Source organism: Poecilia reticulata, chromosome 9 (assembly GCF_904066995.2).
Source record: "Poecilia reticulata chromosome 9, P_reticulata-male-v2, whole genome shotgun sequence".
Lineage (NCBI taxonomy): Eukaryota > Metazoa > Chordata > Actinopteri > Cyprinodontiformes > Poeciliidae > Poecilia > Poecilia reticulata.
In genome coordinates this window covers 10,640,735-10,663,923 of record NC_088838.1, presented here as the reverse complement: position 1 = coordinate 10,663,923, position 23,189 = coordinate 10,640,735, and the positions used below count along the sequence as shown (strand labels likewise).

At 41.4% G+C, this 23,189-nt stretch overlaps 1 protein-coding gene and 1 long non-coding RNA gene across 3 annotated transcripts in view; one reads left to right on the top strand and one right to left on the bottom strand.

Annotated features, from left to right (window-relative positions):
• Nucleotides 1-852: 852 nt before the first annotated feature.
• Nucleotides 853-12,209, bottom strand: angptl2b (angiopoietin-like 2b). 2 transcript variants are annotated; one of them, XM_008419227.3, is made up of 5 exons: nucleotides 12,033-12,209; nucleotides 5,130-6,046; nucleotides 3,073-3,266; nucleotides 2,035-2,305; nucleotides 853-1,938 (listed from the first exon to the last, which is right to left on the bottom strand). In XM_008419227.3, the coding sequence occupies exons 2-5, from the start codon at nucleotides 6,019-6,021 to the stop codon at nucleotides 1,739-1,741; spliced, it is 1,557 nt and encodes a 518-aa protein (XP_008417449.1). In that variant the 5' UTR covers nucleotides 6,022-6,046; nucleotides 12,033-12,209; the 3' UTR covers nucleotides 853-1,738. The 2 variants fall into 2 exon arrangements, with proteins under 2 accessions (XP_008417449.1, XP_008417448.1); XM_008419226.3 differs by having other exon boundaries at nucleotides 11,726-12,208.
• Nucleotides 12,210-12,440: 231 nt separating this feature from the next.
• LOC103470623 (uncharacterized) overlaps nucleotides 12,441-23,189 on the top strand; it is a 35,944-nt gene continuing 25,195 nt past the window's right edge. Inside the window, exon 1 of the long non-coding RNA XR_534509.3 lies at nucleotides 12,441-12,664. This is a non-coding gene — a long non-coding RNA (uncharacterized LOC103470623). The remainder of the gene's footprint in view (nucleotides 12,665-23,189) is intronic.

The following is a 23,189-nucleotide window of genomic DNA, read 5'->3' as shown; positions in this document are numbered from 1 at the left end:
ATGGAGCAAAAATGGTGGGAGTTCTTAGACATGATCCATTTAATGAATGAGGAAAACATTCAGATTTTTTCTTTTCTTTTCTTTTAGCAGCACTGATCAGAACTGGCCAATGTGAAATCAGCTTGTTCTAATCACTGGTTAACTGATGGGCCCAACTCTGCTGGATCAGCAAAATCATTTTAATCCGCTATAAACAAAAAACTGCAGCCTCTACAACTTTCTGAGAATATGATGTTTTCTCTGGATGAAGAAAGTGTTCCCTCAACAATGTCATCTACTTAATGACCTTGTTGACAAGGTCATTAAGTAGATGACTTAATCACATCTGCATTGCCTGATGCAGATGTGAAAGAACTTGCTCAGCTGGATTCGTTGACCTTCATTATTTAAAATAAACTTGACATGGCTTTGTGCTATGAATAATTGCAGTATGACTAAAAAAAACTTTCATATTAAATCTACCAAAAAAAAAAGAGAAAAAAACACACAAAAACTTAATGCTCAAGCAGTTTTCACTTTTCTGTTGAGGAATATTGTCACACATTCGGTTTTGCTGCAACTGAAAGCAAACTGTGACAAGCAACAAAAACTTATTTTGGCTTGATATCATGTTAATTTGTTTGGACAGTCAAGAGCAGAAAGCAGAAGGAAAAGCAATCATTTTCCAGGTGGTGACTCAAAGTATCCATCGCCCCTCCTCAGTTTATATCTTCAAGCAAATTCAGGAGGTTAGCTGCAGCATTTATTTAAGGAATCTTTTTATGAGCAAACTTACCTCGTTAGATTTTTCTGCTAAATTAAATGATGAGGAGTCGCAGTTGCAGTTTTCCCATAAAATAAAATAAACACAAGATCTGTACATATTTTATTGCAACTCAATTATGAAAGAACTTTTACATACATTATATTACAATTATCCTATGTACAAACACATTGTGTTGGATTCATTTGCATCGACAAAACAACACATTTATACAGTAAATACGGTGCTCGGGTTTCACAAGCAACTTCGGATACCTGCTTAAGCAATTCACAATTTCAAAAATATTTACCAAAAGATGAATGATTTAAATCTTGGCAATAAGTAGATTTTTCTTTTTTTTTTTCTTTTTTTCCCACCAGTTTTTTAATTGAAAAGAAACAACTGATAAAATGTTTGCTTGTATTGCAATTTGTGACTTTCTTTAAACAAAAAAAGAAGAAGAAAAAAGAGAAGGTTACAAATATCTTGTAGTGTGCACTGTAAAATATGTGCCACAGCATTTTTTGTTGCAAGTTAATTGTTTTAGTGTTACTGGAATCTACACAGCTTGAAATAAAATACATAATTAGGATGAAATTAAAGAACAATCACTGGATACATTTCCTGTGTCGACCTCCTTCGCTTGTTAAGATTAATGCAGAGCTACTCAGACCCAATAACAGCACAGCTACCGACACCCCCTGTTTGCCAATGTGGAGTCAAAACGACTCTTGAGCAATGCGCACTCTTTAAATATCCCGTAGTGAAAAGAGAGGCAGAAAGAGAAAAACAAAACAAAGAAAAAATAAACACCTACAAAAAAAAATATTAAAAATATTATTAATTTGTTGGGGAGACCAGCATCACCCTGATGTTTCAATATTGCACTTTCAGGATCATGTTTTGTTTTTGTTTTTTTGTGAGCTGACTTGGTCTGGTGGAAATGATGCCAAGGAGTTTTGTGTGATGGAAAACAACACCGCTTCACGTGTGTCCCTAATGGAAGGTGTTCGGGTTCGGACGGATCATCATGACTACTTTCTTCAGTGAGTAGGCTCCTCCCCTGAACTCTGCCCAGTAGACTCCATCTTGGTAGCGGCTGCGGTAGTGTCCTCCTCTGTACCAAACGCCGTTCAGATTTGAATGTGCACAAGAGTTGTACCACCACCCACCCTTCTGATAGTGAGCGCAATTTCCTGAAAAGATTAGAAAATAGCAAAAAATTATAATACCCTTCCGATAGTGACAAATGATGCTCTGCAATCTTTTAAAAAAAAGCCAAACTTATTTACCTGTGTACACATCGTGGTCTCTGTCCAGCGTCGTGAACTGCTTGCCGTTGTGCCAGGTGAGGGAGTCCCCGGCGTTTCCGTGGTACCGGCCCACTCTGAGCCTGTAGTAGTCAGCTTCGGGCTCCACTCTGAAGCTGGCGTACTCTGCAAACACTTTCCTCCCAGACCAGTCCTCCAGCGTGATGAGCAGCTTGTAGGTTCCCTGGTTCGTCAGCCAGTAGATGTTTTCCAGACCGAGCCAGTACTCGCCGTCTATGTTGCCAAATCCTTGCTGTGGAGCAAGGCGATAAGAAAAACATAATCAGAGCGATTGGGAAACCCTCACTGCATCGTTTGGACTGAGCTTTGCGCTGCTTGTTTGCATGTCTGCGGGGATGACTGCAGGGTCGCCGCGTACTCCGTGTTGCTGAAACGTACTGTATAAATAAACTCGACTGATTGATTCACAGGCCTTTTTCGGAACAGCCTCGGTTTTCGGCTCTATTGTTTGTCGTCAGGGAACGTGATTATTAACGGAGCCTTCGGGTCAAGTTTATAGCTGGTATCAGCTCGCCATGTTTCCACTGTTTTATTGTTATTGCAGCACAGCAGGACTCACTACAGCGAGTGAGAAACTCAACAATCTGAACGGTTTCTAACTTCTTTGATCTGGCTGCCTTCAACCTAAGTTGGCCTGGAGTGCCTTGAACCAGGGAGGCATTCCTCTTTATGAAGGAACGTACCACAGTCAGTATAACATTTAAGAGTCTTTTCAAAAGTTAAGGAAATAAGCTTGTTGCTGCCTCGAACAAAGATATAATCTTGAATTCACTCTTGTAAATTGTTGGCCTTGGGATAAAAAGAAGTCCTAAAGGAAAGTGAATGCAAGGAAATTAGAGTTCAGCAGCTCCCAAGGATCTAACTGCAATAGATGCTTTTAAAGCTTAACAATAATCTATTTATTAGTTGAACTTTTTACCATTTGGCTGGTGTGAAAACACCTTTCATAAGCCAACTTCCAAACTATGAGCGCCTTGACTTGGTGTGAAGTTGTCGCACCTTGTACGTTTCCCAGTTCCTGAAGAAGTTGACGGCGCCGTCCAGCCTTCTCTGGATGACCGTCCAGCCGCCCGGGTCCTGTTTCTGATCGCACCACACCTGCATGAGGCGGTTGGCGTTTTCTGGCTTCACCAGGTACATGCCGCTGGAAGTGTGACCGTCCTCGAGTGCCTGCAGGCAGTCTCTGAACGGACCTTGTCGGGTAGAGTTGAAGAAAACATCAGCACTGTGTCAAACTCCATCACTTGCAGTGGTATATGTCGAAATATTAGAAAAGGAAGAGAGTTACACTGACACAAGGAGGCATTGCTGTCTTTTTTTTTGCAACAAAAGTTCTTGTTAGAACAGTAAAATTGACTTTGGCTGCTTTTCTCATGAGGGAAATGACTTCTGGGCTGCACAGCCAAAAGAAACACTGGCAAAAGGGCAAAGGGAATCCTGACTACCGGATGAATGATGAAACGGTAGCAGCAAGTTTCCATCATGTATTTCATAGAGATTAACAATCAAGCATTGTTATTTGACTTATTTTCACCTGTAGTGTTTATTTTAATTATTGTTATTTTCAGTGTAATTGCACATTTTTGTGGTGTAAAATCATCCACTTGGACTGACATCAGATTGACAAATCTCTATTTCATGCTCTGTTTATTTGCCAAAAAGCTTACTCAGGTTGAAGACAATAGGTTATGGGAACTATTATAGTTGGAATGATGAGGATTTATTGCTTTACTGTGTGTGTGTGGGGTGTGTGTGCGTGTGTGTGTGTGTGTGTGCGTGTGCCAGTGTAATTTTTATTCACATCTAATGGGAGATGTAGAAAACCCCCAAACGCCGACTGGCTCCCTGGCAACAATTTGTTTTGAAAGTGTTTACGTTTTCCTGATATAACACTAGCGTGTGATGCCAACTGGCACAGAATAGCGAGAGTTTAAATACAGTTAGAGGAATTAGAAATGGACTTACTGGGGTCACACAAAGAGGGAAGGAAGGGGCCGAGAGGGTTGCAGCAAAGCGTTTGCCGAGAATGAAACGAGATGGAGTTTGAAAGCGGAGGGCTCGGGGGCGGGGGGACCCTCTTATTGCACCTATGATTGCCTTAAAGATTGTTTTTGGTCTATAAAACGAGGCTGGATGATAATCTTCTTCTTGGCCTGTGCTCAGCCACCCATCTATTCTCAGGAATGTCTTTGTTGAGCAGATACAAGCCAGAGAGCTGCCCTGTCCTGGCCTGCTCTGTTCTGCCTGATAAAGTCTGCTCCTTCGGTGGAACATATGACTGATTCTCGCCTGGTGGAACAAATGACATCACCTACTCCCTGTATCTCTGTACCTACCTCACCCCCTCTGGTTTTCTCGTCTTCCCGCTTTTTCCCCTTTCCGTCTGTCTCTTCCGCACTGTATTGTGTATTCCTGCTTGGTATGCAGTTGTCTGTTTGCGCAAAGGGTTTGCAAAGGTTTTTCTTGTCTTAGCAACATGGATCTGGACAAGAAATGACTCGTCTGCTTTCAAAGAGTCAATTCAAAGGTTGCCAGTCTCATGGTAAGCATTAGAGTAAACTGTCAAAAGTTAAAAACACCCACTAGTCATTAGGAAAATTGTGTGTGCAATTTTTGCCTCGTTTTTTTAAAACAAAGTGTATATTTCTAACGCAAAGAGAAAGTAATAGGCCATGCAAAACACCCTTCACATCAGTTTTAAAATCTACTTACATGTGTTTTTAAAAACCATTTGACCTTGGGCCAGTGATTCATGTTGGTACACACATGTACCCTGCTAGTATACTTTGTGTTGTGTGTGGATTTAATGATGGCCATTAGTAGATATACATCTGAAAAAGACGTCGGACAACAGCGTTCCTGTTCTGACAACCAGTCCTTTGCGCTGGGGAATGCATGAGATCTTTTTAAAATCGCTCTTTCTGGAAGAATGGCAAAAGAACTGTTGTCTCATGAATAATGATTAGGCAACTCAGACACAAAAGGTTCTTGTTTTGATCCGGTGCTCAGGATAGAAACTGCAAGAGAGCGTCTGAAAAGGAGTCTAAGCTACTCACCAGATGGTTTGTCAGTGGTAGATGGGCTGTGTGTACCAACGGGCATTGTAGGAAGGGGCGCAAGAGACTTTTGGTCGCTCTGGATCTCATTGCTGATTGGGTTGTTTATGCGTGGAAGGAGAGGTGGCTGGTAAGGTGGCTGGTAAGGCTTGTTGAGAGGTGGAGATGGTGGTGGAGGAAGTTGAGGTCGTGGCTGCGAGGCAGGAACGTAACGGGGAGGGTGTCGGCTCTGGCACTGCTCCTCCAGCATGGCAATTATGGCTGACTGGTTTGTGGCTAAGGAAGCCAAGTGCTGGTACTTGTGCTCGAGGTCTTTGTATCGACTGGTGAGCTGCTGCATCTCTGAGGTTTGGTTCAGGATCCGGTTCTCCATTTGGGCTAATTCCAGAGCATTGTCTCTCTTCCTGATGATCTCGTGGAGGAGCTGCATGTACAGCTGAGTCACTCTGGAGTTCATATTTCTACTTTCCTTCCGCAGAAGCTTGACCTCATTGACGATACCTCCGTCCACCTCCACCAGCTGCTGTAGGGTTTCGATCTGCCTTTTCTGTTTCTGGAGCTCCACGTTCAGCAGCTCCAACTCTTGCTTGTGGACCCGATTCTCCAGCATGGCCTCGGGCTCCTTGGAGTTCACGCAGATGGCTCCAGTCACCTTTTGCTGAGGCACGATAAAAGTGTAGGAACACTTGTCCTGTGGCTGTTCAGGTGGAGCACGTTTGCTCCTCCCAGCATACAAAAACTCTCCTTCCAAATCATCCTCACTGCTCCCAAATTCCTGGGTTTTATGCTTGCCTTGGCTGTTGTCCGACAGACTTGCCTGTGTCTGCTGGACACCCCAACTTAGTCCATAAACCAGAACGACCCCCAGCAGGACCACTGAAGGGGGCTCCATGTGTTATTGTCCAATTCACCAAAACCTGTAGACAATTAATAAGAACACATATCAAATTATGATTACAAATATTTGTTTTAAATTGTCCTTGTTGATCCTCCATATAAGACATTCACAACTTTCGCTCGTGCTGCAAAACTGTCAGGATTTTGAAACATCATCACTTTGACATTAGCCATTGGATGGTCGTCAGTATCGAGGTTTGAAAAAGCTATGCTTCAAAAGTACAACACTTTTCCATCGTACCATTTCTGTGGTTTAAAAGTATTTTCAATGATATAATAGAGGCGGCGTCACAGTGTATGGAACTTTCTGTGGCTATAACGTGAGGCATCGCTCTATAGGCTTCTGCCACTCAGCTGGTTTACAAAAGTCTGCTACACTTTTCCTTTGCTCCTTAAAATACAACTTTGGCTTTTGGAAAAGTTTTAAGGCCTTGAAACTCACAAACAGACTTGAAACTAGCAGAGCAGCTTCAATCCCAGGCCGGCTACCGGAGGAGACAGCCTGACTAATCAACCGGCTTGTAACACTGGGAAGAGCAGAATGAAGAGTGAAAAGGTCAAATTATTCATCTGTTTTAAGACTACAAATAAATTTAGCAGGTAATATATTCTTGTGAAAAACTACAATTCAGAATCAAAATCAAAGTAAACCATTGTTATCTATACCATTATTGGAAATAATCAATACGATATGCTGTTGCAGCAGCAGAAGGAATGATTCTTGGTTTTCTGTTTTCCATCAAGAAGGATTAGGGTTAGTTACGTCATGTCGATATGTTTTACATTTTAGTTTGAACACTGTCATGTCAGGAAGCAATGGTATTATTTTCTCATACGACCAGTACCTGTTTGACATTAAGACGAGCGAGCGCATTCACTGCTCTGCTCATTAAAAGCAGATGTTGCTTGCCTTCTGTCGGGGCACACTCACTTGTAAATTGTGACAAACATCCAAACACAGAAGCACTGTGCATTAACATCTAAACACCAACAGGTTTCAGCACTTAAAATACTTGGTGCAACCAAAAAGAGCACATAATCTGAGGGGAAATTGTTCACATGTGCCGCCGAGCGCAACGGCGGCTGCTTTGACTTTCCACGTCATAATAACCGCGCGGGACGCCGATGATGTGCAACGCAAAAATTTCATGGTGCCTGCTCTGTTCTCAGTGGCACACGAGGAAAACATAATTCATTGAAAAAATATTTACCTTCCAGCCTGACATGTTTGAATGTGATCTCTACAATCAAAAGCAACACCTGCTGTCTGAAAGCCAAGGACAATATTTATTCTACCTAACAATGTACCCGGTCTCTTTTAATCAGATAGATTGTTGCGAGGCGAGTGTTTTTGCTTTGTTCTGACTCTGGTTCTCTTTAGGCAACTACCACAGTCTGTCTTTTACACACAAACACTCTTGTTTTGTTCGCCGGGGCCCGGAGATGGAAAAGCTGAGACACTGCCGGGATGATGCAACCCAAGTGGCTATTTTAAATACTGATTGGGTTGCATCAGTCAGGTCTGCAGCCTCTTTCATGATGGGCTAGCACGGAAAGACAATTCCAATTATGTAACATCATGGTAAAAGGATTGTTGTATAACATAATTCCTGTTGGACTGAATCACTGATTCAATTTTTGGTATTGTTCTTTTAATTTTTGTCTTTTTTTTTTTTTTTAGACATGTTTTCCTTGTTTGCAGACCTTTTTGAAACAACCTACAGCTTTCAATCAGAGGAGTGAAAAAATTTTTTAATTTCTCATCTGTTTGGCCTCAAACAAATGAGCGATTATTCTTTTTATTAAAACCAGTAATTGCAGGTTTTGAATATGATATAGTTTTGATAGACATGGAAAAAAAAAGGCCACAGACCACTGTAACTGCTGCGTAAGCATAATGAGTCACTCAACTTATGAGGGGAACCTGAGCGAAAGCTGCTGCAAGTCAGAATATGGTGCTTTTCTGAGCCTTGCACCTCCGGAGTCTAATTGTTTAATCATAATGTCTTGTAAATTGTCCAATAGTCACTGCAAAAGGATTCTCGCACAGATTCTACACAGATTATTCTTCTCAGAGATTTGAGCACAGAATAGGGCAACAAAGTCAAAAAATGCTTTAGCCTTGTTATGTAATGTGCGGGAACGAAGCCAGCACATTAGAGTGGAGACATAGAGAGGAGAAATGCAGCACTTCTCAAGAACACGACCCTTGGCGAAATCAACGCTTCATGTTTGATTTATTCAAGTGTGTAAAACATCCTTTACTTTGTTTCATTCAAAAATCTACTACAGTAAAACAACATAGTAATTGAAACCAGTCGTAATAATTTAAAATGGAATACTCAAAGACAGTCTGTCCTATTCAATCAGAGCAAAATGCCTTTTTAAACAGATCTCACTTGAGTTGGTGGATTATTCCAGATTCTCTGCCCAATTTGGCTTTAGCCTCTGCCTACATACATACTATGTTCCCAGTACATAAAATGCTCATTTTAAAATTGATTTTAAAATACACCAGAAGCCAGTTCAAGCAGTCTTTCATTAAAATAACATTATGTTGTCTAATTCTGATAATAAGGTAAGTAGTTCAAGTACAGAGTGAGTCAACCCAAAACACAGTGATCCCTGTTGTATGAAACAAAGTCTTATATCATGCTCTCACAGTCTGGTTGCGGTCAGTAAGGCCATCTTAGCAACAAAGGAGATTTTATTAGTCAGTTCAAAGTCTGTTTTAAAAAAAATAAACCAAAATGTGTGGATGTTGAAAGGCTAAACAACTGGAGGGACCGTGGGAGCGCTGCGCCGATCCAAATCCGTTGAATTCTCAAACACAGAGACTTGCATTGCTTTTGTTGAAGTTTTATATCCCTCGAGGGAAGTTTGTAGTGATTGAAATGATGCAGAACTGTCAACTTCCATATGGAGATATGTCTGTAGCACGTTAGCAAATCAATGTAAGAACATATCGCGTTTTCTGATTACTGATTCCAGCAGTAGAAAATGTAATCTAAACAGGATGGGGCCAAACATCGAGCCCTGAGGCGCTCTAATGAAGAACATGAATTGGAGAAGCTACTGTTTCAGACACAGGGCTGACTCCATTTAAGTGTGGCGTTCCTAATTCCCTTACACATGATGAAGTAAATGCATGTTGTAATCCGGTTAATGAAAACCTCCTGGGTTTGTGGTGTAGACTCTTCTTATTTTCTTCAAATCATTAAGCTTTTTTAGAAGATCTTAGCATGGGGCGAATTACTGCTCGTCATAGAATCTATGTGCTCTAAGAGTCTATACACTCATAGACTCTTTCCAAGTGTGATGTAACGTTCATGAATAAATAAAAAGGGGAAACGAAATTTTAAAAAAGGTCATGTCTTCTTCTAATTTTGCATTAGGCAATCTTTTTGGCACCCCAGAATTAAAGATGTCATAATTCCTTAACTGCAGACAAAGCCGGCACCCGGTGACATCATTCCTGCAAGTGCTGATTGGCAAAGTGACGGCAGTCGCAGTTATGGCTGTAGCGCTCCCTGAAATAGTCACGTGTCATAGAGGCTTTTCTAACAAAAACGGTTATAAAAGCTTACAAATTGTCCTACACCAGTATAACAGAGCATCTCAGCGCTTGTTCCTTGTAATGTTTTGATGAGTTGATGAGTGTATTTGGCCAGAGGGTCTTGCGGTTTCTCCCCTGGAACATGAGCCTGTCTCTGTGTGCAGCCATGTAATTTCCCCTGCTGAGTCCCGTTTTAGACATTGTTAACGTGGAATCTCCTGCTTTGGGCTTCACCACACGTCAAAGATGATGAGGAGGGGAAATGTTTGCAGCTTGCAGTTGAAATGCATCTCTGTAGGTACATGTGGCATGTGCGTAACTGCAAGCGTGTTTTTTTGGGGGGAAAAAAGAAAATAAAGAAAGAAAGAAACGCAACACTCGCTGGGTGCCCGTCTCCCGGGGAAGAAGAGAGTCCCATCTGTCCTGTCAGAGGCAACCTGTTATTAACCTGTCCGCAGCCTCCCAGAGGGAACAACAGAAAGCCTTCGCCTCCTTATTTGCTGTTAACAACCTGCGGCTTTTTATTGTCCTGGAATCGATTCGCCAAAACAAGTTGTGTTTGACCAGGCTGTAACTACGGTAATTAACTGTTGCTTAAGGCGTCAGACAAGGCTTGAGCTGCTCACGACACAAAGACGAGGGAACGACGCGCCGTGAATTGGCAGTGTCTTGGAAAAAGTCTGCTTCACACCAAAATGTTTTGGTTAAACTGTCCTCAGGTGAAAAGTCTGTGTTTACACCACTCCTCGTGCTGGACTTCTAGAGGGGGGCTGGCGCAGGGGTGGGTCACTGCTTCTCTGAATGGTCATGCTCAGCACATATTAATTAGAAGGTGGGCAGCTATGCTCAGCCTGGCTCGTATCTCTCACCCCCAACCCCTCTCATTTCAGCCCGAACATGGCATTCCTCACATTCTTCATCACCTCATTAGAGTGAGCTGCCACGCTCATATGGAGAGCTAGTGGCGATGGCAGACAGACCCTCTGCACGGAGAACTACCGCCACCCCAATCCGTGCCATGTCTATAACATAAATCCTCTGACCCAGTTCGTTCCTGATGTCCTACTTTCTATGTGAATGCTTCATAATCACATCATCGTCCACGAGGGGAGATCACAACACGACCACACAGCACCTCATTTGTCAGTAGCTGAAAGGATGAGGACACTGTACTTTTTGGGAGGGGGTTGGGGGAAAGGGGGGACTTTATGCAGCGTGTAGGAATCAGTGCAAACTCTGCAGAGAACGGTCTCTCGCATGATACCCAAAGTTTTCTGGATCACGGTCAAACTTAATTTGCCTTTCGTAATCCACGCTATTACCTTGCTTTGACTGGAATCACTCTTTCCTTAAGCATGTAAGCCACGAAATGGGAGCGCTGATTAAACTCGACCACCTGCTCAACTTGCAGACAGCTCTGCCTTGGTTTCTGTCTTCCCTCCCAACGCAGTCGTCTGTGCTTTAGGTCTAATCACAGAGAGGGAGGCAGAGGGTCTTTGGGAACAGTTTCGATAAGTTCCACCATTGTACCTCAAAGCCCCTTTATCCAAACACTCCTCTGGCAACAGGAACAAAGAGGGGATTCAGCCTGCCTGCTTCTCTATCCCCTTGGCTCAAGGGGAACATCCTGAAGCGGTATGCTTGCCATAAGACCTTATCTTTTTCAGCTGCTCATTAGAATAAATAGCAAAATGTCACTTAAGGTTTCCCATGAAAATTAGACACTACAAAAGTGCCATTGCACTTAATGTTATTTGCCAAAAAAAAAAAAACACTCCTGCAGAAAACACACATCAGTCAAACCTGTTCTCAGTTAGTCACGTTTCTTTTTCTTTTTTTTCCACCAGCATCCTTTATGTTCCTCTGTATTTATTGGCACCAAACGGTGAGTCAGATAACAGATGCTGCCCTACCAGTGGTGAATCTGTGGTGACTCAGATCGACTGTGTGAGCCAAAGTGTGACTCCTTTGCAAAATGGGAATCATCAGGGCACATGGTTTTAACAAGGCATCGACCGTGGGGGAGATCATCACTTTCTCTGTCAGATCACGACCGCCGTCAGTTTCCTTTCAACTTCCTTTGCAAAATAAACCAACAAGATAAGATGCATGCACAAACATATTAAGATTACTAAATGCTTACAAGAAAACTGCACAGTGTTGAGGAGGTTCTCAGTGGCTTTGCCCTTCTGCCAGAGCTCTTTGGAGATTGCCTTGGTAGAAATTCATCCCAAGTCAGAAAGTGTCACTCGTGTCGTCTCTCTCCTCGTCCAGTCTTACTCTGAAACGCTCACCTCAGTCCATTCCAAGCAGTGGAGAACTTTGTTATTAAAAGGCTGTCACTTGCTCAACAGTTGCCCAACCTCCCAGACACTCTTTGGCAAACATCGAGTAAACAGTTCAGAGATCCTCTTGAAAAGTGTGCACTCTGAGAAAAAGACAATGGGTACCTTCAGACGGATGTTGGAAATTACTTTCCTGCCAAACGGTGAGAGTCCTGGGCAGGATGTGTGCTGCCCGTGGCCGGTTGGGAGAAGACTGTCACTTTTCTGAGGACTGAATCCATCACTTCTGCCTCACGGCTCTAAGAGGCTGTCTCTCTCCACCGCACCTCTCTCACTCCTCCCCTCCTTGGTGTGCTTAAATGATGAAAAATGCTCAAGCAGTTTTTTTTTTTCACCAAGGCAAACCCCCCCCCCATTCCCCTCCTCTCTCCTCCTCCCCTCTTCTCCCTTAAAATGAACACATTCTTGTTTAAAGCAACAGCCGGCTTTCTCCACCCCTCCTCCCCGACGGTACAAAGGAGATCCACAAGCATGCACAACGCAAGTTATTCAGACACACTGCTCACATTTCAAGCCCCCTGCCCCCTTGCCACCGGTTCATCGCCGCCACTATTTCTGGCAAGGCTTGCATTGGTCGCTCTGGTTGAGGACATATGTGACATTGCATTAGTCTGATCCCCACTGGGCACAAACGCCCACCTGTCCTGTGAGCGCGGCAGAAGAGGACGAACAGGCTGGAAGCAGATCCAGGTGTTCAGCTCTGGTCTGGTTCTGTGACATGCTGTCAGAGCCTGGAGGTGAGATGTGTGTAGCAGGCTGTGTGTCTTGATGCCGGACCGACTTTTGCAAGGGTGTGATTACGTCATTATTGAGAGCACACTCGTGTCCATGTGCTATGGTGGATGTGAGGATATGAAACACGTCAGTGGAGTGTTGTCAGTCATGCCAGAGGTCTCCTATTTTCTCACGCTATGTTTTGGCTTTTGGTTATGTTGCCTGTTTTTAATACGATTTTTTTTCTTCTTTATGATGTTGGTACATTTTATGCTTCTCTCAGGATCATCTATTTTTTCATTGTTATGTATTTTGTTTTGGATTTTTTAGGTTTTTATTTTTTTTAACCAAGCATATGTTCTTTTCGTGTGTGTGTGTGTGTGTGCATGTGTGTGTGTGTGTGTGTGTGAGTCATAAATACTTCAGAAAGCAAAATTACAGAGGAATTGTCGCAGCTTCAGAAATACGTTTTTAATTATTTCTAACAGCTTCACTGAAATGTAATTGTTTCAGCTCAGCTTGGAGAAGCACCAGACGGGCAGTGGTGGTCACATGTTTGCACTTTGTTTTCCTGCTTCTCCCTCCCTCTCTTTTTTTTTTTTTTGTTTTAGCTCTAATGAATAAAAAATAAACTCTGCCACGCCCCGATGGGTCTTATCACGTTTCAGTTCATTACTTAGTTTGCAAACCTTAACTTCACAGTTTTATTGTAGCTCGGTGATAAATAAAACTTTCCATTATGTTTCAGAGCGAGCTTTAAAAGTCACAGGATATGTGATTCTCCCTCACTGGGTATAAACAGTTAATAAGTTACAGATGTCTATATTTTTTTGGGCTTACTACTATAAAGTTAAAGCACTAAGTACTTGGTTGCATTTAAAATAAACAAAAAGGAAGTATTTAGCAGAGTTCCTACCACACCAGCTTTGCTCGGATGTTTGATATCGGACAGCTTTATTCATAGTTTGTCTCCAAATATTGCTTATTTATACAGTGTGAATAAATGCCTCGCAAATGCAAACCGGATGTCTTGCAGCTAGTGCTTGAATTCCTTAAAGCAGTTGGGCATAATGTGCAAGAATGCTGGTTGGCATTCTTTCATATTTTTCAAGAAAATTAGGTTTTTACCAAAGAATATGTGAGTTTTTCTTGTATGTTTGCACCGATCATTCAGGACTGCGACATGTGTTGCGTTTTCAGCCGGTGCGATCTGTTTTCCCACCACACTGCGTCAAACAAATCAAACTCTTTGAAAAACCTGTTTGTTCCTCACCTGTGGTGGTGCTGCACCAAGAACTGTAGAAGGAAATGACATAAAAACCTCTGGAGGAGACACCAGGCACTACTTCCTTATTCACGAACAAAAGTGGAGTGGTGTCAGATTTAGCACTTTGTCTTTAGTAAAAGAGTACGAGATATTTCTAGACTTGTGCCTTTGTTTTGGTCGTATTCACCCGTATGCTGTCCACTGTAGTGACCACTATGCATGAAATAATTATATTGCCTTCAGTTCATATCTGAGAAACCTGTTTAGAACAAAACTTACAGTCACTTTGTCATAAAAACGTCAAAGCTCCATTTTGCATTACACACCGCAGCACTAAAAACTGTTTCCAAATTACAGTACATTGTGAACCTTTCTGTTACATCCTTTCCATCTCATTCTGAAAAGCGGGTGAATTACTACCTGCTGCAGTTGCAAGTCCAAAGCTATTTTTAACCAAGTTTGGATCTTAAGAGCAATATGTCTAAGAGGAAAAGCCAGACATCCCTGCCCCGGCAACATTCTCCAGCTTGGTGTGTAGTACCTGCAGCATATTCTAAAACAGTGAGGCATGCCCAAAGAGCCAACAAAGAGAGGCGCCCCGAAAAGGCATCCTGATCCTGGACATCTTAACTGACTGCCTTCGATGCAGAAGAGCAGCAGCTCCAGAAGGACAAAATGTCTTTAACAAATTACCTCATAAAAATAAGTGTTATCCAGAGAATATTACATAAGTGATTATTTAATTTTCCATGTATGTTTTTCTTTGGACAGATCATCTCTTGTTCAGTGTTTAAAAGTGGACAGCAGCTGTTTTTTTTGGGAGGGGGGCATTTCACTTCAGTTTTTAGTGAATGGAAACGTTTTAGCACTTTCTCTGAGGACGGACCAAAACGTTACAATCGGCTTGACAGAATAAAAGTCATTGGATTGCCAAGAATCGGACAAACGAATTTCACATCTAAAACCAAAAGCCAAAACTGAAGGATCGGTTGCTCATTGAACAGACTAATCCTCTAAGAGGCTTTTTGATCAAAGAGAATAAGATGTAAGCTCAGGCATTCATATATGTTAGCAGATTAGTGGATGAGGCACTGAGCCTCATTTTAAACCACATTGTTGTTGCACTGATTAGTTCAGTTACTTGGGCTTAATCCTCAGCAGACAGAGGAACGTGGGATTTCACAGATGTGAAGAGGAAAAAATAGTGATCAACCTGTGCACAGATGGGAAAGGTTGTAGAAATCATCTTCAGCTTGGAAGAGTTTCACAGATGGGTTACTATGATGGTTAATGGCCTGATTGGTTACCTGGCAGAGCGCTAAGTTTAGAGGCAGATAGCTAAATATTATGAGCACATCGCATGACGTGCAACATTTTCATAATAAATGTCAGATTTAGTGAACTGCGAGCTCATCCTGGAGTCGTAATGCTTTTTTTCTCTTTCTTTTTTCTTTTTTTTATCTTGTGAAATCTTACTGCTTTTGACAGGACTTTGCATAACAAACTCACAGATGGGGTGAAATGCAAAAAAAAAAAAAAATGAAGCGGTGGTCCTGCAAAGCGTCATACTAAAGGCAAGATTTTTCAACCCACTGCAACAATTAATATCAAATACATTTTTAAATATTCAAAGATAACATGGCAGTATTATAGTTTGCCTTGGTATCCAAGAATATTTTAAGAAAAAAATATAAGCTGTTATAAAAAAAAAGAAACACTTATTTTTCTGGACTTTTAGCCTTGATACCCTGAAAAAGATTATGTTAAGAAAAACATGAAAACTCATTTCCATCCAGATTAAAAAAAACAACCTTATTTGCATGTTTTTCTTTTGCTTGATTTTGTCTCACAAATTAATGTTTTGCTACATTAGAGAATATCACAAACACACACACACACGCACACACGCACACACACACACACACACACACACACACACACACACACACACACACACACACACACACACACACACACACACACACACACACACACACACACACACACACACACACTCAAAACAGATTCTATCAATCTTCACCCAAAATAAAAAAGTGTTTGTAATTTTTTTTCTTTCACCAGAACTGTTTATTGTAGGCGGATGAAAGGTGCAAACATGAAATAAAAAGTTTATAGCGATGAAGACCAGACTTTTGATATTACATGAAAAAAAACAACAACTGGAAACTAACATCAAATGAATTAAGTGACAGACATTTAAGAAATCCAAGTCCAACAAAAGTGTAGTTGTTTCACAAGATCAGTAAAAGAAATCTAAATAATGCAGTAACTCTTACAGTTCCTTTGACTTTTTTTTTTTAACACAGCTTGTCATCTTGGTTTAATTTGCATCCTTTGATTTAACACACATCATTCCTGGTTTCTTCCACACCCACTGTCTTTGTATTGGGTGCAGCATGTGGTTTTGCATCATCTTGTTGCACAGATCCTATACAGATCTCATTGTGTATAGTTTTCGGCATCAACCCTGCCAGCCGCAGAATGGCACATAACAAAGGTTGCCGTAACAACCTCATACGCTAACATGCAGACCCTCGCCGGACTCGTTGTTTGCAGCACACTAGACGTTGCTTTGGCTTTTGATGTGAAAAACAAAGCCTTGTGTTTCCTACAACATCTGGAATATTAATGCGTATGAGCACGTTGCAAATTTCCACTGTGTCGTAGTTCATTTCCACCAGGTTCTTACAATTCCAAAGGTCATTTGTTTCCACACTAAATAAACCACACCGAAGTGTCCGCTGATCTGGAGGCAGTATAATGCCGCATGTGGCATTTCATATCTCAGGGGTGCAAAACCTGGTTCCCCTCCCTCTCTTCCTCCTCGTCCCATTTTCTCCATCTTCAGTCAGGGAAGCTGGGAGGAGTGGTGGAAGCTGCTGGCATGGATCAAACCACTATAAAGAAATGAAGAAGAGTGATCTAATCTTTAAAGTCTTTCCAGCTCCCTTCTTGTGTTTCTACTTAGTGGAACATTTCACGTCCAGATGCACTTTGGGCGAATTTATTTACTTTTTTTTTTTTTATGGTATGTTTCAGTGTTTTGCTTGTGACTTCTTCTGGTTGTGAAGGTCAAGCAGAGAAAACTATTTTGGCTATTGAAGGTTCATCAGTTGCAACATTAGCGGACAGAGAGAGAAAAAGAAGAAAGGTTCCAGCGCTTAGCCGAGGTCCGTGACTCAACCGGTTCTCTGAAAATAAACAGAATCACAGCGTTATGTAACCTAAATGACTCTTCTAGGAAATGTTTGAATGTTTGTCTGTTTTATGTTGATTTTCTTAAGTGTATCACTGTTAAGACTACTACATAATATGTGCTTTGTTTTCCTTTCAAACAGCCACAGGGTTAGTACTGAAAAGTCCTCACTGGAACTCCAGGAAGGAAAGGTTAGCAAACGTCTCACTCTGTTTGCTCAAAATAAAAATAATCACTATTTGTCTTGTATTTAATTGCTTAAAATTCACCTCATCCTGTGTATTAACACACACACACACGCACACGCACCCCCACACACACAAAAAATCACTTGAGGCAATATTTTAAATGTCTCTGGTTCACGCTGATAAACAGTTCAAATAAATGTAATGAAGTTCTAAAGGTAATTTCTATGTTCTCTTGGTAAATATTCAGTTCATTTCAGTTCAACAATTAAATGATGTAGTAGCTCTCATTATCTAAGTTACTTTAAACAGTCATTATAGGTGGTTATAGCTGTGGGCAGAAAAGATCACAGGCTGCCTCAGACTAAAGGTGCCATTGCTAAGCTGCAGTGCCGTGAATAGAAACCTCCGATTCTTTTTTTTTCTTTCTTTCTTTTTTTGGTTCATTTTGTAAAGCATTCTTCTTTTCCATAATCGATTCTACAGTCCCCAGAGTTTTTCCAGCACAGTTTCCAGGTCTTCTTTTATCAGCTTGTTGATCTTTGTGAAGTCACTGTCCCAGCAGACGACTCTTCAACCGACCCACAGGAGTCTCGCTGCACACGCTTAAAGATCCGTGAGCGTCCTTTTGGAAATAAGGTCCACTAATTACTTTCCTTCTCATCATATGTGGTTGGAAAAACAAATTAGTCACTCAATTCTGGTGTACAGTCACTTGAAAACACCAAACAATTAAATAACAGTAGTTTTTCCAAACCCCACAATTATTTATACCCCTGCAGGTTTGAAGTAACCTCTAATTTTACCGACACGCTTCTTCTGACTGGAAGCATAATTAAGATTTTGGAGCAGCCTGAGTTTCAGGGGTTCAAATCACATACAGAATTTGTGGAATGAGTTAAAGATTAGGGTGATGACGTGGAGACCTTTCAGATTGTCGCCACAGATACAGCAAATCATCAAAACAGAAGAGGGAACTTGCAAAATCCTGGTCAGCAATTGCAAAAATGAATAAAAAATAAAAAAAATGCTTGATTTTTGTAATGCCAATGAAGATTTTTCTGCGGAATTCACAGAAGGGTGTGAGTAACTTTTGGCATGCTGTCTTTTAAGAAAAGGCAAACAAAAGCAGGTAATTACTTATGTCTTTGAAGAGAAGTTTATTTCAATTCTCATCACAGACAAACTTCTTGGTTGACTGAAAATCATTTTAAGTCTAAATCTGCCACTGGTATCAGTGATACTGGTCTGAACTGAATGTGGGTGAAGATCAGCGCCAAGCAAAGCTGGCTCATGTTGCAACTAAAGCAAAGATTTCAGAGTCGGAGTTTCGATGTTGACTTGTGGAGAAATGGCGACCAGAATGCTTGACCATCTGATTCCACGAGTTTAAATAGACAGAAATGTGAAACATGTTTATAGAGATTCGTCCCCCTCGTTGGCATGTGACCTTTTGGCCTCTTGAGCCGGGCCCTTTACTAAGTGGGAGTCCTTAGTAAGGAGTGCTGGGACACGTGTAAATCCGCCAGACCGCCTGTCACTACACCTTCTTAGATTGTTGCTGCTGCATAATAGGGATGCAACGGGTCATCACAATGATCGACGACGGTCAAACAAAAAATTGCCAACCCAAATTTGTATTAGTGCCACTACATAATGTCACGTGAATCGTCTTTGTCTGGAAGTTGAATGTAACCTCGCAAGGGTTACGTTCAAGAACATGACAAGGTCGTTTGTTCTTGTCATTAAAAACAAATTGGATGGATTGTGCTGATAAGATCTAGAACAGAGCAGATCAACTGGACTTGAACTAGTCTCTTTAGAAGTAGTGGTGCTTGGAAATGGGTAAAACCAAAGACGGGTCTCTTACAGAGAGTTTTAAGGGATTGTAGGGGTGTGTTAGGCATTTTCCAGGTACATAGGATCATTTTATAGCACAACCAAGTAACCATGTTACCTTCACTTGTTATGAAGATGCTGTTTATATGGGATGCAGGGGGAAAGCACAACCCATGTATGAAGGCCTTAGTCCTCAATGCAGACGTCATAGGTTCGAGTCCCGAACTGTGATAACCTTTGCCGTATGTTTTCCCCCCTCTCACTTTCCTGTCTATCTACTCTCAAATTATGGCTGCTCGAGCCAAAAAATGTTTTTCTTTTTATAAGAAAAAATGCTGTTAATTAAAAAAAAACAACAAAAAAAACAGCTTAGGAGAAACTTGACTGCATCATAACTGAATGTGATACTTGAAATTGGGCTCTGTCTCTTTAAGAACCTAATATCCTTGGCGACACTCCCCCCTTCAGCACTTCATCACAATAACGCTTCACCACAATGCCGTTTACAACCGTTCTTGGGAGTGAGAAGTAATCGATATGATTAGCTCAGTAGAAGTGCAGCTCCACCAGGTGTTTGCTAATCGCTGCTGCCGCTAGTCTGGTGGAGTCATGTGGGGGCAGGGGTTGCTCTCTGGGGTGGGCACCCCTGAACGGTTGCCACAGGATATTAAAGGATTTCTCCAACATGACTATTTCTTCCAACATGCATACATGCAGTAAAGCAACACTCTGGGTGTGTGCTTGATGACTGAATGACATTATCACACGAGACAAAGCTCCAAAGAGTCTTCTCTGCATGATATACCGCTTTCAGTTTTGTCATCCGCAGCTTGAAACAGCTAGTGTGGGATGAATACAAATAAGTGTTGTGTTTTATGTCTCCGTCACACACTGCCAACGTTTTTTACCCTTACGTTTTAGTAATGCAAATGCAACAAGGCCTAACGAATGGTTGCAAGTAATTGAGTTCTCTTATGTCATAAGAACATTTTACAAGTATTTATTTTATTTTGCAGTAGGAACAATGTAGACCTATCAAGGTGAAATCCATAGGTATGCAGGTGGCAGACAGGAGAATAAAATATCTGACTGCATCCCTGATAACAGAAGCTGCGTCGACAGAGAGAAGAGATGGATGAAAATAACGGTTTACCGCTAGATTAGTCGTCCTCCAGATTATTCTCCCGATCAGCCTTGTTGCATAACCATGACACTCTGTTCGGAAGACAACCACATAAAATCAAAGACTTTACCAAATCTTTTGCGGCATGTCATGATTAATACAATGATACTGTAAAAAGAAAAAAAAGAGAGAGAGAGGCTAAAATGGAAATATTTACACTTTTATTTGTGGCTTGGAAAGACTTCAGACTTAATTGTCCACGTCCTGGCCGTACAGCGTTCATTGTGCCTGATGGCGAGACACACAAGAGGGTTCTGCTGGGAGGAAAATTTTTCGGTTTTATGATCGGAGTGGAAAGAATGGGGCTGGCTCAGGATTTTTGTCAAGCTCACTCCAACGGTTGCAGAAACCACCAAATGAGACTGTTAAATATGCAACGTGTGAGAATTCAGAGGGAAGGGATATCAATCAAACTTCATTAGCCTGACGCTGGAGGCCCGAGCAGCCTGTGTGGCCTTGTCTTCAATTCCCTTGTCATAATTCATACAGTGTGACTTAACAGTTCTCCTAACAATGCTTTGGCTGCAAAAAGCATTAAGGAGATTGAGAGACGTTTTGCGCCATCTGGTCAGTTTTTATGAGTCGAAGTTGAGAGATCTCTACATTTACCCCTTTTTTCTATTTGAACCCTGTTTTGTTACAAGCATCAGGTGCCAAATGATGTCATCGCGCATTTAATGATGACATAAGTTTGAACTCAACATTGTTTTGGGCAATTTAAGGTTCATTGTTTGGTCCCCCAGGCCTGCTTTGCATCATTTGAAAAGAATCCAAGTGAAAACAATTCCGAAGGTGAAAGTTTATCCAGGTGCTGTGATTTAGTACACAAGCTAGCAGTCATGACAGACAAGTGAAGGCCTGTGCCAAACAGGAAGGACTGAAAATATCTAGTAATGTGCAACCTAATGCACTGGGAATTCAAATGTCCCACGTGTCAAGTGGATGCTATACAGTCCTGGTAATTCGATTCATTTCATTTCAATTCAGAAGTCGTCTCTATTGATTCTGGGATTTTTATGTGCAAATGATTTATATGATTACAATCCGACCCGACGTGTGATAAATTACAACACTTACTCCTTTTTCTATATCCAACGATTTCTTGTAAAAATGCAGCAAGGGAAAGAAGTCGATAGCCTGTAAGAATTGATGTTCACACAGACCTGTGTTCACTGTGACAACAAGCCGAACAACTGTTGCATGTTAAAGTGAGCATCACATTTCATGTGCAAATGAGAAAACAAATCCTTATTGCCGTGCGGACTGGTTGATTTTCCGTGTATTACTGATTCGCTTTGCACGGATATGCGATCTTCTGCAGGGCCCAAAACGAGATGAATATTTATATTTTTTTTAACCAACAAGAAAAAAAGTCACAAAACTAATAAAAAACACATTTTAAAAATCTGCTGTCTTGAATAGAAGCTGAAATTATTTTGTGCTGCAACACAACCACAAAGTTTATCACAAAATTTCTATGACGTGTTGAATTACTTGTTAAATCTCTGTTTAATCAAATCAAGCCATTACATTATTGAGCTTTTCAGTCATTTTTCTAATTAACCCAGAATAACATTATAATGATACCAACACAGCACAATACCTCTTATGAGACTCATCAGGATGGGTATTATTCGGTACATTTTTTACTTTCTTTTCTAGTAAGAAATACATTTGTCAAAATGACTAAATCATGATTTAACAAACATCAAACCAATTTCTGCATTCAGTGCACCTGATAACTCAAAGGCGTCATGGTGTTGCTCTGCAGAATGGAGTCCAGATGAATGTCACTCAGTCACTCTAAGCACGCTTGTTTTTATTTTTCATTTCAATTCATTCTCCAGGGTACCATTTTTTTTTTTATTCTGTATTGCTGCAGAAAACCCCCTGAGGCATACGTCAGGAACATCATTAGGTTTTCCGAGTGGAAAACTCATGTTTGGAGGAGAGGCGCGGATCGGAGGGGGCAGATTTTATTTTCAAGTGCCAATTATGTATCCTGCTGCGACTTGCTAAAAAGCCACATCTTCCTCCAGGACTGCCAAGAATGCAGACAAATTGATAACAGATCCACTCGAATCAGTTCCGACAGCACACGTAACGCGATCTAAGAAAGGTTAGCGTGAAGAGCCAGGTGTGTCGTGGCGAACGCAGACCTAACATTCAGTCCTTTGCACTTTGTAGAGTTTAATGTAGCTGCATGACTGCTGGGCGGCCGTGTGACTGCAGCACATCAGGTTCGATGATGATGATGGTGCTTGTTCTGATATCGATATGACTTTCCCTAAATAAATAAACTGTTTTTTTTAGGTAAATGATGATGTTGTGATATATTATGCAACCCTACTTGCATGTCACATAGTCACAGCAGAAGCAGCAGAACGCTGAATTGACCAGTGATCAATCAAGCTTGATTGTACATAGATTTATAGCAGTTTAAGTTCTGAAGATGATCATGATTTTTGTAATCACTTTTTATCAATCTCTGCTCCCATGTTGTTGTCCAGCATGGCCAGCATTAGAATTACAGTTTGCCTGGAGCAGAAAGTTGGATGCATTGGTGACTGAATTATGGGTTTGGAAACTAGTTCAGCGGTTATCTGTTTATCTGCGTTTCTCTCCTGGATGAAGTCTCTAACGGAGCCACTGCTGCCCTTCATTTTCTTTCTACTTTCCTTTAACATAGAAAGAAGCTACTCCTGAACCAGAGCTTCGGTTTCATTTTTGTGTGAATGCTCTGTGTTGTGAGAACCCCCAGTCCGTCCTGACAGATGACCATTGACACTGAGCCAGTCTCTGCTGGAGGTTTCTTCCTGTTAAGGGAAATATTTTTTTATTTTTTTTCAGCTGTTGC

Coding starts and splice junctions, on each gene's coding strand:
- angptl2b (XM_008419227.3), bottom strand. CDS start 6,021: ATGGAGCCCCCTTCAGTGGTCCTGCTGGGGGTCGTTCTGGTTTATGGA. Junction 2,306..3,072: donor GGAACTGGGAAACGTACAAG/GTGCGACAACTT, acceptor CTTGCTCCACAG/CAAGGATTTGGCAACATAGA. Junction 1,939..2,034: donor AGACCACGATGTGTACACAG/GTAAATAAGTTT, acceptor TAATCTTTTCAG/GAAATTGCGCTCACTATCAG.